This window comes from Canis lupus, chromosome 34, assembly GCF_048164855.1.
Source record: "Canis lupus baileyi chromosome 34, mCanLup2.hap1, whole genome shotgun sequence".
Classification (NCBI taxonomy): Eukaryota; Metazoa; Chordata; class Mammalia; order Carnivora; family Canidae; genus Canis; species Canis lupus.
Genome location: NC_132871.1, coordinates 26609123 through 26627807, shown reverse-complemented (window position 1 = coordinate 26627807; position 18685 = coordinate 26609123). Strand labels below are relative to the sequence as shown.

The 18685-nt window shown below is 38.0% G+C and overlaps 1 protein-coding gene across 16 annotated transcripts in view; it reads right to left on the bottom strand.

The window, feature by feature from the left end:
* Positions 1–18685, bottom strand: part of CCDC148 (coiled-coil domain containing 148) — a 281608-nt gene that overhangs the window by 176450 nt on the left and 86473 nt on the right. For all 16 annotated transcript variants that reach the window (XR_012024035.1, XR_012024041.1, XR_012024036.1 and 13 more), the window contains 2 exons: positions 10863–11001; positions 8486–8692 (listed from right to left, as the gene is read on the bottom strand). Coding sequence is in view for 4 of the 16 variants with exons in the window: in XM_072811479.1 (XP_072667580.1) it covers positions 8486–8692; positions 10863–11001 (346 nt within the window). In the remaining 12 variants the exon portion in view is untranslated. The remainder of the gene's footprint in view (positions 1–8485; positions 8693–10862; positions 11002–18685) is intronic.

Sequence of the window (18685 nt, the reverse complement as noted above, 5' to 3'; positions counted from 1 at the left end):
CATGTTTGAGATTTCAGCATATTCAATATTGACAATTAAGACTTATACGTTACTTCTTAATGATTTTGCATATCCACGTACCTGTTTCTACAGCTAGCTTTCTCATAAATAAGGTAGAAAGAAGATAGTGAAAATAGTACTATATCAGGAGGTATTGAGAAAAAAGAGGGGGAAAATGCCTACGGCTTATTATATACTTCATTTCAGCAAAAGTTACTGAGTACCTACTATATTCCAAGCATTAAAAATCTGTGACAGTTGCAGGGAATGGTGGATTGGGATGGGAGGTGAAGGCATAGAGGAGTTGGAGGAAGTTTATGCTACTCAAGATGAATAAGATGAGGTTCCTGCTTACATTTGTGTAGGAGACAGAGATTGTCCAGTGTGCCATAATCACTGTCAAATCAGGGTTATGTACAAGGAGTGATTGAATCTGACCAAGGACTCAAGAAATCTGCTACAGAAGCTTCTGCTACCTTCTGTAGCAGGTAATTTAAGCTGAATCTTGAAAACGAGTGAGACTTAGCCAGATGAAGCAAAGTAGGAGCGATATTCCAGGCAAAATCAATAATAGCAGGAACAAATGAAGAGTAAGGAAACAAAATGTTGTATGGTGCAATGGCAGAGGTAGAGGGGGAGTGGGTTACAAAGGGTTTTACATTTCTAAATAGTAAAGTGCGAGGTTTAAGAAAGGAGGCTGGAAAGTGAGTTGGGGCCCATGTTATTGAGGACCTAGAAAGCTATGCCAAGAAGTTTGGCCATTATCATAAACAAAGGGTGTCACTAAGGAGTTGTCATCATGGGAGACCATAACCCTAATTGTATTTTAGATAGAGCATTCTCCCTATCTAAAATTCAGAAGGGCAAGATGTGAAGCATAGCCATTAGAGCATGATTGCAAGAGTCCAGGGACAATGCCCAGGGCCCAGTGATAGGAAAGAAGGGGTAGAAAGTTAAGAGATAAAATGTCCAAAGTTGGTAAATGGCTATGGGGGTGAGGAAGGGAGAAGAGGAAGCTAAGATAAGATTCAAGAAAAGAGTGCAAATTTACTGGAGGGAAACAAAAATTCCTATTTTGGACACAGGCTTTGAGATAATCAGTATGTAGCTGGATAAATGACATTCAAGAGAGAGAGGCTCAGAGATGGGAAAAAAGATTTGAGAGTAATTAGCATATAAAATAGGTAAAAACATAAGTGGGGTTAGGAACCTGTGAAGTAATGAGAGAGGGGCAATGAGCAAGGACAATAAATTTGAGGATACCAGGGTTTTAGGATTGTGCAGGCAATGACAGATGCACAGGCAGACTAAGATATGGCAAACAGATAATATTTTAGAAACCGAAATAATACTTTAGAACAGAGTGCTTGGTCAACAGTGAGAAATGGTCTACCAGCATAAGGATGGAAGAGCACTGACAGGATTAGATAATTGGAAGGTCACTGGTGACTTTGGGGAGAGAAGAGAATCTTGGTAGAGTAGAGAGGTCAGAAGTCCTGAGAAAATATAGATTATTCTTTCAAATGGTTGATTTCAAAGAAAGGGATAGAGATTAGAGACTTCCCAGAAGCTAGAGGATAACTTGGAGTCAAGAGAAGTTTTGATTTGAATAAGAAAGACTTAACCATATTTATAGGCTGGGAAAAATGCAGAATAAGAAAGAAAAATCATAATAAAAGGAGATAATCAGTAGAACCACGTTCCTAAAGTGGTTTAAAAGGTTTAGAAAAGGTTTAGAGTCCCAAACACTGCGGGAAGGACTGGATAGGAGTATGCAGAAGGCATCACGTCTTGGAGGAAAGCAGGGGACTAGCATAGAATGGGGTAGGAATTCAGGACCTATCTCACACTCCATGACTTCATTTTATTTTGTTTTATTTATTTTATTTACTTATTCATGAGAGACACAGAGAAAGAGGCAGAGACATAGGCAGAGGGAGAAGCAGGCTCCCTGCAGGGAGCCTGATGCAGGACTCAATTCCAGGACCTCAGGATCATGACCTGAGCCACTGAGCCACCCAGGCGTCCCTCCATGACTTCATTTTAGTGATAAAGTAGAGGTGGGTTGTCTCCTGGGGGCTGGAGGGGGAGGGTATATGGCATCAGGTTAAGTATGTATTTAAAGGACATATGACTTTTGAAACAGTCATATGAGGAATAGGGGAGAAATGGTGAGCTAAGGACAGGACTAAGGCCTCCCATGTGGGATTGAGAGTCCAAGTGAAGCTGAATTTTCCTTAATAGCACTTGGCCACCCAGCATGGATGCAGAGAAAGTCAACTGTAAGACAGATCTGGGAATGAAGTTCCCCAGCCATGGTGTAGACAAGCAGGCAAAAAAATCAAGGGCACAGCTAACTGAGTGGTTAGGCTGGATGCTGGGGAGGGGCTGGTAGTCCAAGAGACCTTCAGGGATCAAAGAGCAAGGAGCAGGAGAATGAGAGCTCTACTTCTCTGCTTTCTTCTCACCACTCTGGTGAGAGGCCTCTACTTGCTACAGCATTCATTATGGATAGAAAAACCAAAATAAAACAGAGAAGGAGAAAACGAGAAAACTCATTATTTCAAAATTCCTTTAACACTTTTCTTAAAAGGTACAAATCATCTAAATCATCCCCCAAAAGCCTTTTTAAATTCCAAGACTAGGAACAAAATTATGGTTAAATGTTTAATTAATGTTTATTATAGCTAGCATGCTAGTTTTAGAAGGTCAAATTTATGATACAATAAAGTAATATTTTTCACATTTTGTGGGTCTATTTTATAGTGCATTGGGGCTCACAGTATAATAAATATCTTCTATTATTTTGTAAGATTCTTGTATGCAAAGCTGTACAGGGCTGAGATAATATTGAATTTCAAGTCAAATTAGCTGGCATGAACATGAGGCAAGTCACTTTATCTTTCAGGACTTCAGCTTTTAGAGTTGTAAAATGAAGGATGGGGATAAATCTCCAAGTTTCCTTCCAGGATAAAAAAAAAAAAGAGCATAATTTAGTATTTTAAATTACTATAGAACTGATAGGACTACTCCTTTTCTTTTATGATAGACTTTTGTTTCAAGCTATAATTTATTGAACCTCAGTCCTTGATCACGAACACATACTCCATGATAACACCATCTCTATGGGAAATTGAATCCAATTGAATCCATTTTGCATCACAATCTACTCTACGTTCCACCATTCTCTGCTCACATTTATTCTTTGGAAGCTTCATCTTCAAAAGTTCAGAGAGACTTTTTTCACCACCTTGTGACCATGGGTCTCTAAGGAGAGGCCATATTACATTGCTTCCAAAAACCAAGCCTCTGATTTCCATGGGTGGGTACTCTGCAGCAACGCCTGCACATCTTGGATTTGTCACTGAGGATAATATGATAAAATGCCTATAGAGTATCTATTAGAATGCTTGAGATGTGGGAACACTCCATAGAGTATACCCAATACACTGAACAGCATGATACACGGGAAATCATCAAAACACAGCATTATTCTTGTCCCATTTAGGTATTTCTCCTGCTGCTCAGTGAAAACTAAGCAGAAACCATGACTCACTCCTGGGTTACAAAGGGTCCTAAAGTCACTTTAAGACACAAAGTACAGCCTTGATTCAAAATTAAATTGCCCAGTTCCAAGAAATGAATCAACTCTTCCCTCTTTATTCATATGATGACATCTTTCATTCCCCAGACGCTTAGACCATCAGAGTCCATGGGTAGAAAGGAAAAGGGGAAAACTGCTTAGTGATCCTGGATGGCTCAGTGGTCTGCTCAGGGCATGATTCCAGAGTTCTGGGATGGAGTCCCACACCTGGCTCCCTGCATGGAGCCTGCTTCTCCCTCTGCCTATGTCTGCTTCTGTGTGTGTGTGTGTGTGTGTGTGTGTGTGTGTGTGTCTCATGAATAAACAAATAACACCTTTAAAAAAAAAAGGAGGGGGTAGATATATATAGGAGAGGCCAGCAGAATTCTCATTAGACTGGTGACTGGTGCTGTCCCAAGTTAACCTGGCAGGTGGCTAATGCTGGCAGGTGGCTAATGCTGACTCTTGCCTTCCTACCAGTTTTGTTGCCTTGATTCCTAGCTGGGAAACATTTCTGGGAACATACCCCTGATGTGGGTCATTTACATTTTCCTTTGTCTAGGTGCTTCTCTTCCACCTATCAGGTTCTGATTTATTGCTATTCCACCCCTACTTCTGGGGGGGCGGTCCCCCTTCCCATTGGCAGGAGTCCTGTTGGGCAGAAAAATCTCAGGCAGGCTGCCTTTGAAAGTGACCTTGTGCTACTAGGTAATGATTTCTTAAGTAGGGCACATAAAAGATTGATAAATAGTATTTCGTGAGGACCTTCCAGGTTCCATTTAGAATATAAGAAGCTGGAAAGAATGTCATCTCCCACTTTAAGCACAAGGAAAAGCTGCATCAGAACTTTTCTCAAACCCATCAGAGAGCCGAGGTCACAGGCAAATAAACCGGAGATTTAAAGAAAGGCAGATGTTTCCAAGGAGACAGGCAATATGGAAACTTGCTTACTTGAGACAGAGCATCTGGGAAAGACAAGGCCACCACAGAAGTGGGTAACAACACTTTGTAATTAGTCAATGAATTTTTACAATTTCCTGCTGTTGTAGAGCCTGAGAGTGTAGAACCCATGGAAGTTTCAGAGACAGGGGAATTTACATGCCCTTACAGGTTTTTCTTTATAGAAAGCTCATAACAAAGATCAAGGTCAGGGGAGAAGAGCAGATGAAGCCTCTAAGGTCTAACAGATAAGAACAAAAGCCCTACGTGAGTGGCAACTCTTGCTTTGGGCTCAGGTTGTGATCTCAAGATCATGAGATCAGGACCCCCACCCAGTGTCAGGCTCTACATTCAGTGGAGAGTCTGCTTGAGATTCTCTCCCTCTGCCCTTCCCCCTAATCCCCCCCTCCAAAACAAATAAATGAAATCTTTTAAAAAGAAAAAAAAAAGAACAAAAGTCCTACAGAACAAAATCTGTTGGGGGTAGTGAGCGGTGTCAAGCAGCAAACCCACCAGGGCATAGTGTAGACCCATTACAGCTGGGGGGAAAAAACAAAAACAAACAAAAACAAAAAACAAAGACACCCTCCTCTTCTAGGGGAGGGGGAGGAAGCTCTCTCCCACACAAGAACCCCCAAGACAGGAGGCACAGTTTGTCTACCATGGGGAGGAGAACAAGATCACTGAGCAGGTTCTAGCCCCAAGACCAAGTGACAACAATCCTGCCTGAGACTGAGGCTGAACCAAGAAAGCAGAATGCCTCTTGCCTTATTAGATACAGGCCAGCAAGTGTCTAATAAGAATCTTCTGAAGGGGAAGGAACAACAGGAGCAAGGCTCTCTGAGGCACAGGCTCCCAGGGAAAGCCAAAGCCTATGTCCACCATAAGCTATGCAATACTAATTGCCAATAACTGAAAATAGCTGGTGAATGGATAAACTGTGATTAACCCCAATCATGGCATACTACTCAGCAATAAAAAGGAACTATTGATACACATAACAATGTGACTAGATCTCAAATGCATCATGCTAAGCGAAAAAAGCCAGACCCAGAAGTCCACACACTGTATAGTTACCTTTATATAACATTCTAGAACAGCCAAAAGTATAGGAACAGAGATCAGTAGTTGCCAAAGGCCAAAGGTGGGTATGGGGTTGAATACAAAGGGGCATGAAAGATTTCTTTTTTTTTTTTTTTTTTGGCATGAAAGATTTCTTAAGGGTGATGAAGCAGTCTATATTTTGCTTGTGGTGGTAGTTAACATGTCATGCATTTGTCAAAATTCATGGAACTATACACTAATTAAAAAGGGTGATTTTACTGCATATAATTTATATCTCAGACATTTAAATTTTAAAAAAAGAATTTCGTTAAAATTAAGAACTTTATCAAAAGACACCATTAACAAAGTGAAAAGTCACAGAAAGAAAGGAAATAGAACTTGCATACAGAATATATAAATACACAAATGAATAAGAAAAAACAGACAACCCAATAGAAAAATGGGCAAAAGTCTTGAGTGGACATTTCACAGGAGCTGATATCCAAACGGTCAATATGCACAAGAAAAGACACTCCTATGAAAAAACATTCATCAGGACACTGGGGTGGCTCAGTGGTTGAGCGTCTGCCTTTGGCTCAGGTTGTGATCCCAAGATCCTGGGATGGAGTCCCGCATTTGGCTCCTCTTAGGGAGCCTGCTCTCCCTCTGCCTGTGTCTCTGCCTCTCTCCTCTATGTCTTTCATGAATAAATACATAAAATCTTTAAAAGAAACAAACAAAGAAAACAAAGAAAGAAACAAAGAAAAGACAATTCATCATCTATCCTAAATGTATATGAAAACCTTGTTGAGGTACCACTACACATACATTAGATGAGCTAAGAGTAAAGACTGGCAACCAACCAATGTTGGTTAGGACATGAAGCAATTGAAACCAGCTGCAAATTTGTGTAACCTCTTTGGAAAACTATTTGGCAGTGTTTACAAAAGCTAAACATACCTGATCCAGCCATCCCACTCTCAAGTATAAATCCTATAGAAATGAGTGCATATGTCCACCATAAGACATGTTCAAGAGTGTTTCTAGCACCATTATCATAAGAACAAAAACCCGGAAATAACACAAATTTCTATTAACAGGGTAATATATAAGCAAATTGTGGTATATGTCTACAATGAAATACTACCCAGCAACAAAGAAAAACAAATAATTGCAACATGCAACAAGAATGAAACTCACAGAAATGACAAGTCAAGGAAGTACAAGAGTATATACTGTATGATTTGAATTATATGAAATTTATGAATAAGTAAAACTAATTTATGGTGATGAATTCAGAATAGAGGTTATGGGTGCAGGTAATATATACTGAGAAGAGGCATGAGGGAAACTGAGCTTCAGGAAACGTTCTATATTTTCTTTTTTGTTGTTGTTTTTTATTTTTTTAGATTTTATTTATTTATTTATTCATGAGAGACACAGAGAGGGAGAGGCAGAGACACAGACAGAGGGAGAAGCAGGCTCCTTGCAGGGAGCCCGATGTGGGACTCGATCTCGGGACTCCAGGATCACATCCTGAGCTGAAGGCAGATGCTTAACTGCTGAGCCACCCAGGAGTCCCCGTCCTATATTTTCATCTCAGTGGTTTTTACATGAGGCAATATATGTCTGTAAAATTTCATTCAGTCACACACTTATGTTCTCTGCTCTTTACTGCATGTTTACCTCAATACAATACAATAAGAAGAAAATACCCCCACAGCACAGTGGAAAGGCTAATGATAATGTGCACAAATTGAATATCAACAAGACTAAGGAGTATATAAAGACTTGTCCTAGTCTCTGACCCTAGTGTGTTTTCTTATCAGCTGCAGACGAAGAAATGTGCCTTAGCTCTATAGCCCATTGTAGATAGATCAGGCTTGGATGCAGCCTCTCTCCCTTCTAGGGCCCAAGCTTATGCAATGCCCAATATAATATCTTTTTGTTTAAAGCACTGCAGAGCAGGCATTTTCCTCTAATGTTTTAAGAGATATTTGTTTTTATACACTATTAATTGCTGTAGTATAACTATTAACTGCAGGTTATTTTTTTTCTACCACTAGAATAAAATTTCTTGTTGCACTATCATTCTCCTACCATGTCATTTACCAATAAGTAAAGATTTGTGTGCTTTACTGTATGTGATGCTGTACCTCCATAAAATCGGTTTTTAATGGTCCTGCCAACACTCCTAGGGAGGCTACATCCATCGACATAGGGCCTCCAGGACTCATGCACTGGCGACCAGTCTGGGGAATGCAGTTATTTGCAACATAGCAGCCATCCTTGTTTTCAAGTCTGCCACAGAAGCAGCTCCTCTAGTTCCCTGTGAGCATCAGACACTGATCCTCAAGCCCCAACTGCAGGGCTTCCCCATTAAACTTTCCAAGTCAAACTGGAGGCCGCTCACTGGAGCTATAGAAGAGGAATAACCCATCCACTCCACCTTTTGCTTTGCCCATCGGGCTCTTCCCAACATATCTCTTCACAAATCCTCTCCCCTCTTCGTAAATGTACCTTTTTTTTTTTTTTTTTTTTTACATCTTTAATGTGAATGAGAGGTCCAAGAGTGTGGGAGCCAGAATCAGACTTCACTTTATAGCTACTTTCTGCTTTTTCATCCAGCACCTTTCCCTGGTGTGCAGCATTTGTGGTTTACGTTGGGTATCTCTCAATCCAGACTTAAATACTGACCTCCTGTTGCAGGAATTTCCACTTGAACCATATTAAATTGTTGATTGTTGACTACTGTTGATCTACAAGAATTGCAATTTCATATGGTTCAAACTAACAGTTTTATTCAAAATAAAAATTTTAGAGAAACCAAACTTTAGGTTGGGTTTGAGCAAAAGGGAAAAAGGGTTCTTAAATGAACACCAGGGCAAACCCTGAAACACCATCAGCAGAGCATCTCACCTTGGCTTTCAGATGAGCACACAGTTCCTGTTGCTTTCTTCTGTCCTTAGCCAAAGTACCCTCTATTGCATGTGCTGCGCAGGCCTCCGCAAGGGTCAGCACAGCCTTCTGGATAAAGTCTCTCCTGTTCTTATTCCAATTTGATATCAGGATCCTTCGCTGCTCCCTAGCAAAGCGATATTGATCACAATATTTCTCATGCTCCACCTGAAAAGATAACAGATGGCAGACACTTATTATGAAACTGAGCCTATGCTTTATGTCATTGTTATTAAAATGAATTATAATCAATGATTTAGAAAAACTGGGGACAAACATCTTAATTGTGAATGTAGTAACCAGGACCAGGTACCAGTCTGAAAGTTATGAGCTGATGGTTAACTGGTGACTAAGGACCAGTTATTTAATGTTTGTAAGTCCTTAGTTTCCTTGTATAGGGTGGACTCTCACTAGGCAGTCCTAAAACAACTTCCACATCTACACAGCAATGAAACTATTCACAAAAAGCATTATTTCCCCTGTATATAATTTCAAAAATGTTCTATCTTTAAATCAGTTGGGATATTTTAACAATTACTTCAAGTGCTTCACCTAGACACATGCCAATAAAAGTATATTCCTATCATAATTCTTAAAACCTCAGTTTGCCCTTGATTACTGAAATATTCAGGTGATAGGATGTCTAAATTTAAAGGAATTACAGCAATTATGTTAGCTTTTCCCATCCTGCAGTCCTGATGGACATGGACAGTCTAACATGGGTACTGGTAGTTCCTGCTGGCAGTAAATCTCAACCATGAGAGATCTCAGAGTCTTGAGGGGAAGAACAGGAATGGAGATTGCCTGAGCAGTTTGAAAAATCTTTGTAGGTGATTCTGAGATGCTCCTTATATAAAGTTGTGTCTCCTGAAATTGAGAGCCATTGACCTACATAATTCTTTATTTTGCCAGTTTAGACCACATCTCTGAATTTAATATATTATTTAACCCCTAAGTGGAGTGACAAAAGAATCTAGCAAGCAAGATAAGGTTGTCCTAAAACAATAATTTAGTTATGGTTAATTAGGTACAGGATGAAACAGGCTATGGATTCACTTAGACCAAATATCAGTTACTAAAATATGTTCTGGAAACTTCTGAGCTTTGTTTCCAAAAGCTAAAAATATACTTAAAATCTGTCAAACACTAAGAAAGGAAGCATACACCATGCAGAAATGAATACTAATCAACCTAATGTAAGAAGTGAGTATAAAAATCTTTATCATGTCAATAGCAGGTAAATACAAAAACTTACAAAGTTAAAAATGACAGCTGGTTACAGAAATAAATAGAACCAACGGGGAATAAAAATAATGATCCAATTTAATAAATTAAGACTTTAAAAATCTAGAGTGAATTATTTATTACATAACATGTTTTTTACATAACAGGTATCTACAACAAAATAAAGATCAGAATTAAATAATTGTTGGCGGGGGAATGGGGGTAGGAGAGAATGGTCATCTGGATAAGTGACCTTTGCTTAAGTTTCTTTATCTGTAAAATAGGATAAAAATAGTACTCTTTCATCCACTGTTATACGTCTTATAGGAGCTTACACATGACTGCTATAAGGTAAATTCTACTTGCTTAATTTTAAATAATTACAGAAGTGCAGAGTATGTGATAATATTTTGTAGCGTGGCCCATTTAAAAGTTAAGAGTTCACATGTGTTTGTTTGCATATGTGTCAAGGTGAGTTATGGTAAAGTTAATTGGTGACATGGTAACTTTTGTTTACTTGTCTTTGTGGCCTTATGAACTAAAGAATGAAACAATAATTTCCCAGGACTTTCTTGGGGAAATTTCATTCATGACTCTGAGCTCTAATTTGGGGCATTTGTGTTTCAGACTCACCAAAGGGGATCAAGTGGAATCACTGTTGTGGGGATGACATAGGTAAGCGCCAGCCCCCAAGGCAAGTGCTGGCTTCCCCATGACCAGAAGGGCTCAGATGTGACAGGCTCTGTGGATAGATGAGCTGTCACCACTTTCAAGACCCAGAGATTCCAGAATCTTTGAAGATGAGCAGGTGAATGCACAGGCACCCAGAGGCCAAACACTGGTAGAGGAACCCAAGAGATCACAGTAAAGATCTTGGTGCAAGCAAGCATGGAAGAGAATAAATATTGCTTAAAGGGTTTTCCACCTTCTTATGGACCATAGGATTTGACAAATGAGAGACTCAACCTATAACTCTGTTATTTGCTAGAGTGTAGGAAAAAAATAATTTAAAAAATGTATATATATTTTAAATTTATATCTAAAAATATAAATTTTGCCTAGTAATTACTGACCACCAGAATTATTTAATTTGCTGTTATAGTCCAGCACTCACCAAATCATGCCTAGATTTGTGAGGAAAATATCTTTGTAACATGTTCAGATACAGAGTCCTTCTGCCACAGAGATCTCCAGGATACTGATCCAAAACAGCCTGGTAAATCCAGTGGTCTTCTTCACTTAACTGGAAATTTCTGGAAGCAATAAAAAAGTCATAACATATTGTTAAGCAACCATGGAGTTACAGAGAATTCAAACTGCTCAAGCTACTAACAAATGGTACAGATTACATAAAATGAAACCTGGTGTTTGTTTATTTGTTTATTTTAAATACATTAGCCAAATTAAATGTTTGCTATAGAAAAGGTTCTAAATTCTAATCCTTTATTGGTCTTGCCACAAATTCCAGGCATTATTTCAAGAAGTTTGCCAAGTGACATAATATTTTAAAAATATTTATTCTATCCTTCCTATGATAATATTTTTTAAATCATGGCCAATGAGAGAAATAAATGAACATGGGGAAATAAATTATTGAGACATACAGAATAAAAAGAATTTTTATTCCTGGAGGAAAGCACAAATGTAGACAGCTAAATGAACAATTACACAAAGGAAATTAAGGCCTGAGGAAAGCACTTATTTAAAGTTTCACTTTAAAATAAGTCTAAAATTGTCATTTACTTTACCCTTTCAACTTCTCACTATGGAATTAAGACTAGATAATATTAGTGAGAAGATTACCAGTGGTATTAAATTTCAGATCACTAAAGAAATAATTTATAAATAGGAACAACTCTTCAAGGCCCTACCTAAAAACATGTCCACCCTACACCAAAAATGCCTTTATCATTTCAGGAAACTCCTAGGCACTGGCCTGGTTTGTGTTCTACATAAGGTTTTAGCAAAGCCCTGTGCAGAGTGGAAAGGTTGCAATATCAGCTTGAAGTATAAACGGAATTAATGTCTCTTTATCATTCTGGGTTTATTTGCATATTATTATTCCTGCTTAATAAATTGGAATAATCAAATACAGATGCAATCAGAGAGAATATTATTAGCAACAAGTATTTCTTTGATCCAAGATGGAGACTTGCTATTGTTTATTTCTACTATATCAATGATCTTCTACTTTGAAGTTAATTGTGCAATTCAAAGAATTTCTCATATGTCTTCTATGCCCTTGAAAAATATTTGACAACTTAAAATAGAATAAAAAGCTCTTTAAATCAGTGATACTAATGGGAATTCCACCGTCCTCATACAAGGTTACCTAGTTTTTGTAAAGCATTTCATTATTCCAGTAAGTAGCAAGAAAGAAAAAATTCTCTTTCAAAGAAGATAATCTTTACTAACAGCTCTATAATGGGAAGAAAAAAGAGGGTTGGAGGTGCTCTGCTAGGAAGCATACTCCACACTTCTGTATGACACAATAATCTATGGCAGAGAAATACTTTGAGAGGAGTTGTTTCATTGAACACACCAAGTGTATTGGTTCTGTCTGAATCAGTTATGAATGCATAGACAGTCGAAGCCTTCTGCAAACAAAGCATTTCAAATAGGGGTATGAACCTGCAGAAATTCTTGCCTGAGTGTACTTGGCATTTAAAATACTCTCAAGTCTAGGGCGCCTGGGTGGCTCAGTCAGTTAAGTTTCTACCTTCAGCTTGGGTCATGATCTTAGGGTCCTGGTGTTGAGCCTCGAGTCAGCCTACCTGCTCAGCGGGGTGCCTGCTTCTCCCTTTCCTTCTGCCCCCCACCTCATCCCACTCCATCCCACCCCCCGCTTGTGCTCTCTCTCTCTCAGATAGAGAAATAAAAATCTTTAAAAAAACGAAACAAAACACCACCCTCAAGTCTTCACGGATAATACCTAAGCTCCTCTCTTGAACTCATTTTCATTCATGATAACAAAAATGTATTTTAATAGCAGTTAGCCACATAAATTCTCTTTTACTGCACCACAAGTAACAACAACAACAAAAAAATTGACCTGAAGTCCATGTCTTCATTCATACTTTTAAACTGTTTCCTAATCAAAGGGACTTGAACATGGTTTGACTTTCCACCTTTATTTGATTATAAATGTGGATGTATGTAGTAGGGTGTGTGCTGAGGAGGGGAAAGTAACAGAATCAAGGTCCAATAAATTGTCCAATCTCTTAAGTTGTCATTCATCTATACAGTGGATGCTGTTGTGTTATGCCATATCTCCCTTATTGGCTCAAAGTCCCATCACCAAAATGCTGATAATTCACAGATGTACCTCCATTCACTGGAGAATTGTCCTGGACCAAATGGGAACTGTCTCACCCAAAATGTTTCTCTCCTACCTGTTTTTGAAGGCCAGCTGCAACCAATGTTTGGCTGACGTTGGGTATAGAACCGCCAGCTCACTTACCTCCTGATGGAACTAATCCCATGATACCATTCATGCTCTAGAGTTTCACTGTGGGAGCAAACTGCAGCCCATTTCCACTGAGATCACCTCCATACATAGACATTTTCCTCTCCTCTTTCCTTCTTCCCCTTACCATCCTTCTGAGAGTATTTCCCAACAAATCACTTGTTTTTACCATTTCTGTCTCAGCTTTTCTTCTACAGAACCTGACCTAAGATGATCTCTAAACTGTCTTACCTATAATTTTCAAAGATAGTTTTAATCCTTTGGTAAATGGAGAAGTACTTCTAAGTTAATTGCTTTGATGATCTTTCATATTGAATGGTGGTACAAGATTGCGGCTACACTCAAAAAGAAAGTATAAATGGCAAACATTTACAAAAATGCTTTTCAAATAAAAGCACACATTAAGCAGTGTACATTGCTATAAATAAATGCAACAGCAGGAGAATTTGTGGCACTGAGTGCATTTTAATGTATTGTGTGAATGTATTAATTAGGTGCCATTTTAGCGACAACATCAAAACCACTTAAACATATGAAATGATAATACAACATCAAAACTATTTCAAAGCAAGCATGCTACAAATGATCACATCCATTTTGCTCTTCTTATTGATTTTAGAAACCTCACATCTCAACAGCTTTTTCCAATTACCACAATTACACAAATTGTAAGTCATTTTTCTAGAATACATGGAATAGAAACAAAAAACATACTTAAAATGATACATAAATACTCACAATGTTATTATTTTAGAGTATTTATAGCAGTTTCCAGAGCCACAGGCCTAAATTTTGAGGCAAATATTCACACTGGCAATAGTTAATGGCACCGTCATACATCATCTCCATTAGGATGCTGTTTGCAAGGGAGAAAGCTCCCACCATTATATATACACTGAGTCTTCTGGATAGTAAAAATCTAAAGGAATATTCAAACATAATAGCCTCTTCACAATAACAAAGTAGCTGTTTCCTACTTGGCCCCTAAAATAAAATCAAATTTAATAAATCTGTATTTCTAAATTCCAATCTGAAAATTTATCTTTACTAATCGTCTTTTCATTGTACAGGAAAATCTATATAAAAAGCTAAGCTATATAGAATAACTAAGGTTAGCTTTTACCTTCCAAAGTTCCTGTTTTACCTTCCAAAGTTTTCTGTTTAATTGCTTTGCTAGTGATTCCAATAACAGAAGTAGCTAAATTATGCAGCTATTGAAAACTATTCTGATCACTTATCCAGATTTCTAAATTTGAAAAGTGACTCTATAATTTTAAAAAGTTTAAAGAAGGCTTTAAAATTATCCTAAACTTCTGCAATTTTTAAATTATCTTTAGACAAAAAAAAAAATCCTTGGCAGGTCTGTGCAATTTCTTTTCTTTTTGTCCACCCAAATTTTCTAATTTAAAATGTTTCATAATTTTCATCTTTATAATAGCACAAGATTTTATAGTTTCCAGGCTTCCTGGGCACTTCTAATACTTCAGGGAATTCCAGACTCTAAAAATGTGAAGTATCTACCATTCAATCTCCACCCACCCCCCCATCCCTGCCCCATAATGAAGTCCCATGATATAATTTTATCATGATATCCCAGGATGTGAGACAAAATAGGTAATTTAGAAAAGGAGAATGTCAGCTGTGAGAATCAAACTACACCAGGGTTGATAAGTCTCCCTAATTCTACCCGTTTGGATCATCCAAAAATCCTAAACTGACTCACAATTAAATGAACTACTAGTTTTCTTCTTAGTCATGCTTAAGTCACTTCCTTAACATTCTGGTTCCATCAAAATACATTTGTGGTGGAGGAGAGGCAGAGAGGTAGCCAATGATGGCAAACAAGGTACATGAGGGTAACAAAGTATTTTAATAGCAGATATAAGTCTATGAAACTAAACATGGTGTTCACAAATGGCTGAAAATTGTTTTATAATTTTCTCAGAGTGAAGGGAGTTTTCCAGCAAAATGGTAGCACCTCCTTAAGCTGCCTGATACATCCAACAGCTAGCTCGAGATTGGCAACTGGCCATAGTGAATCTAGCCTAGAGAAAAATTCTTAACTCTTCTAGTATAACAGTGGCAGGAGACATCTAGTGCTTCTCACCACTAAGAAGCAGGATTGGTTCACTGATGGATTAATGTGAATAAAAAATAGTTCTGATGTAATCGGCTTATTTGGCTACACTGGGTCTGACCTTCTAGGAAATACAACTTGATTCTACATTTTAATGTTGTCTTTCCGACTCAGACTCAAACACTGAATCTAATCAGCCTGGTTCCTGAAACTGTCTCCTCACTCCACCCCACTCCCTTTATTCAAATATAAATCTATCTTTGATTTTTAGCCTGGTTTACAGGGGGCTCCCCAGCCTTACACTTATTTCTGACCAACAGAATCTCCTCCTTGGGTTTTGTTTGAGTAAGTACATTTCTTTCCAGGAAATCTATTCTCACTTAGTAGTTCTCACCTTCAGGGTCCCAAGCTCCACCCAGTCTGCCTACTGAGGTGGGAGCTGATGGCTAGAATAAAGTAGGCTCTCAGAAGTATGACCTTTGCTTCTCAGCCTTTTGGCTAAAATGAAATGTAGAAGCATGGCCAAAATCCACTGAATTAAAGAATGAACAACAAAATTGCCCATAGGATAAAGCAAGAACTTGCATCAGCATCCAAAGCCATAGTCTTTGAGAGGTGACAGGAAAGTAAAACTATGGCAGAGTTCTAAAATTGATGACTCCAGAATTTTTCATAGAAAGGTTTAGGGGTATGAATCTGTCCAGAAGAGGAGGTTAAGTGACTTATTTGGAAGTTGTAATTGCTATTTACGTAGCAAGTACAGTGTTTTTTCTTAGATGGGGGAGGGTGGTAATAGTTGTCATAGAAAGCTTGATTTTTTTTTTTACTACCATGTGTATTTTTTAGAAGTGGAGTAGCTGGGTTGATGGCAAGACTCCTAAACCACCTTATCCCTACATCCATCTACACAATTTTAAGAGGCAATATAACTCCTAGTGGAAGTTTTGAGATCAGGGGATAAAACAGCCTGTTAAAAGTAAAATATAATAGCTCAACCACTCCATGTGCTGGGTTTTAAATAATTATATTCATCATAAGAAGTATAAGGAAAAGGTAATTGTAGCAAACATTGCCCCTACTCCTGCTTCTGCCCACCAGAATCCTAATTTTATTCAAGATCTACCTTCTTCCATAGGGTGCCCTCTCCAGGGAAGGTGAGCACCATCCCCATCCCTGAGATTGAATCTTGATTGATTTAATCCATTAACAATCATCTATTTACAAGCATCCTGTTCTTCTGGCCAGTGTTTGGTATAAGCATGGATGAAAGACCCAATTCTGGCCAATGAAATGTAAAGAGAAGTCTTCTAAGGCAAAGTTTTCCTAGCTTACAAGGAAGAAATGGTCCTTTTCTGCCTCTGAATATTATGGTGGGAACTGCTGCAGGAAGCATCTAACTTGTAGGAAGGCAGGGCACAGAATGCAGAAAACCCAGACTTCACTGTGCTTGGACTTCTCTACTTCTGCACTTTTTGGGAAATAAGAAAAGAAATCTCCTTATTGCTTAAGTGGTATTGACTTGTGTTGAGATTTTCTTACTTATAGCCAAAGATACCCTATTTGATAGCTAACTGACGGAAAGAAAAAATGACTTTTTAAATATGGCATCCTAATATTGCTTTGGAAGGAAAGTGCTATGAAGGATATAGAGATTAAAGAGATGCAGATCCAATATGTCCAGAGACCACTATCTACGGTAACATTCCTCAGATGATTAGCAACTGTCAGGTGTTCAACATCAAGGGCCATTTTTAAGACAAAAACCCAAAACTAAACATAACCAACTCAAACTCAAATGTATAGAATCAGTAAAGACAAGATCATGGGATCCCTGGGTGGCGCAGCGGTTTAGCTCCTGCCTTTGGCCCAGGGTGCGACCCTGGAGACCCGGAATCGAGTCCCACGTCAGGCTCCCGGTGCATGGAGCCTGCTTCTCCCTCTGCCTATGTCTCTGCCTCTCTCTCTCTGTGTGTGACTATCATAAATAAATAAAAATTTAAAAAAAAGACAAGATCATCTACGAGCATGTTATATGCTCCATTTTTAAAATCCTGCTGATCCAGAATTTGCAACCATGTTACTATTTTATTTTTCATTTTGAGGAAGTAAGAACATTTTTAAGTGCAATAAAGTTGAAGTGAATAAAGTTACCTGTACAGACATTAAGACTCAGTTTTAAGAATAATAAAACTGGTCTACTTCTTTGGGATGGCATGAGGAAAAATTCAATTAACCATTGAGGGCTTTTGAAATTTTATTTACTTATTTATTTTTTAAGTAGGCTCCATGCCCAAAGTGGGGCTTGAACTCACAACCCTAGGATCAAGAGTAACATGCTGTTATGACTGAGCTAGCCAGGTGCCTCAGGCTTTTGAAATTTTAAATGCCACATAAAAATAGGAGAATATCACTTCAAATCAACTGTCAGTAATCACTAAAAAATTATAAGAATTGATTAGTACTGACAGTCCTCTTTCTCAGTTTATTATTTTTTAGACATTATCAATATTCAACTTTATTTTCTTGCATAGGCACTAATATGGCAGATAGACATAAGTCTGAGCATGTTGATTATAATTTCTTACATTACTGGTTCTTCATAGCCTCAGTTCTAATGATATGGTTTCCTCAAAGGATTGGGCCTCAAGGTATAAGGAATATGCTACACATATTTTATTATTTTAATAATAAATTCTATCTGTATTAACCAGGTTAAAATAACATATGTCAATTGTCCTGGGCACAAATCTTTCAACCTGCTGTTTCCATTTTCTCCAATCTGATTTACTCAGGATTAATTTGATTTCACATCCAGCAAAGAAGAGAAACCTCTCATAAATGACTCCCACTCCTTCATCCTGCAAAACCCAGATTTTTCAGTCTTCAAAAGTATTAAAAATGTAGCTTCAGACAACACTACACTGTGTAGTTTCTAGCTGAAACAATTATATCAAGAAGGCAGATACGGGCTGCAGTGATTTTAACAATAAGGATGGTTGAATCTAGAAACTTATAGCCACTATTCTTATATTTTCACAGACATATTTAAACAAACATCTGAGTAATTATACAAGCTGAATTATTAATTAATCAAGCAAACTTTAAGATTAGCTTTTGGGGTACACTACAGAAACTGCATCCATTTTTTTCCCTTGATAAAATGCATTCCACCTTAGCCAAAAGAACTTAAAATATACTTCATTCCCATAACAAACCAAAAGAAGGTTGAACAATTGTCAAATATGGCTTTTAGTTCAAGAGTCATAAAGTAATTAAGTATTTTCAATGACATATTTAAGAGAAAGCTGTTAAATATATGTGACAAAAATAAATCATAGTCTACAATCATGGCTTCTCTCTAGCAAAAATTGCGAAGTCAGATTGGACAAACCAT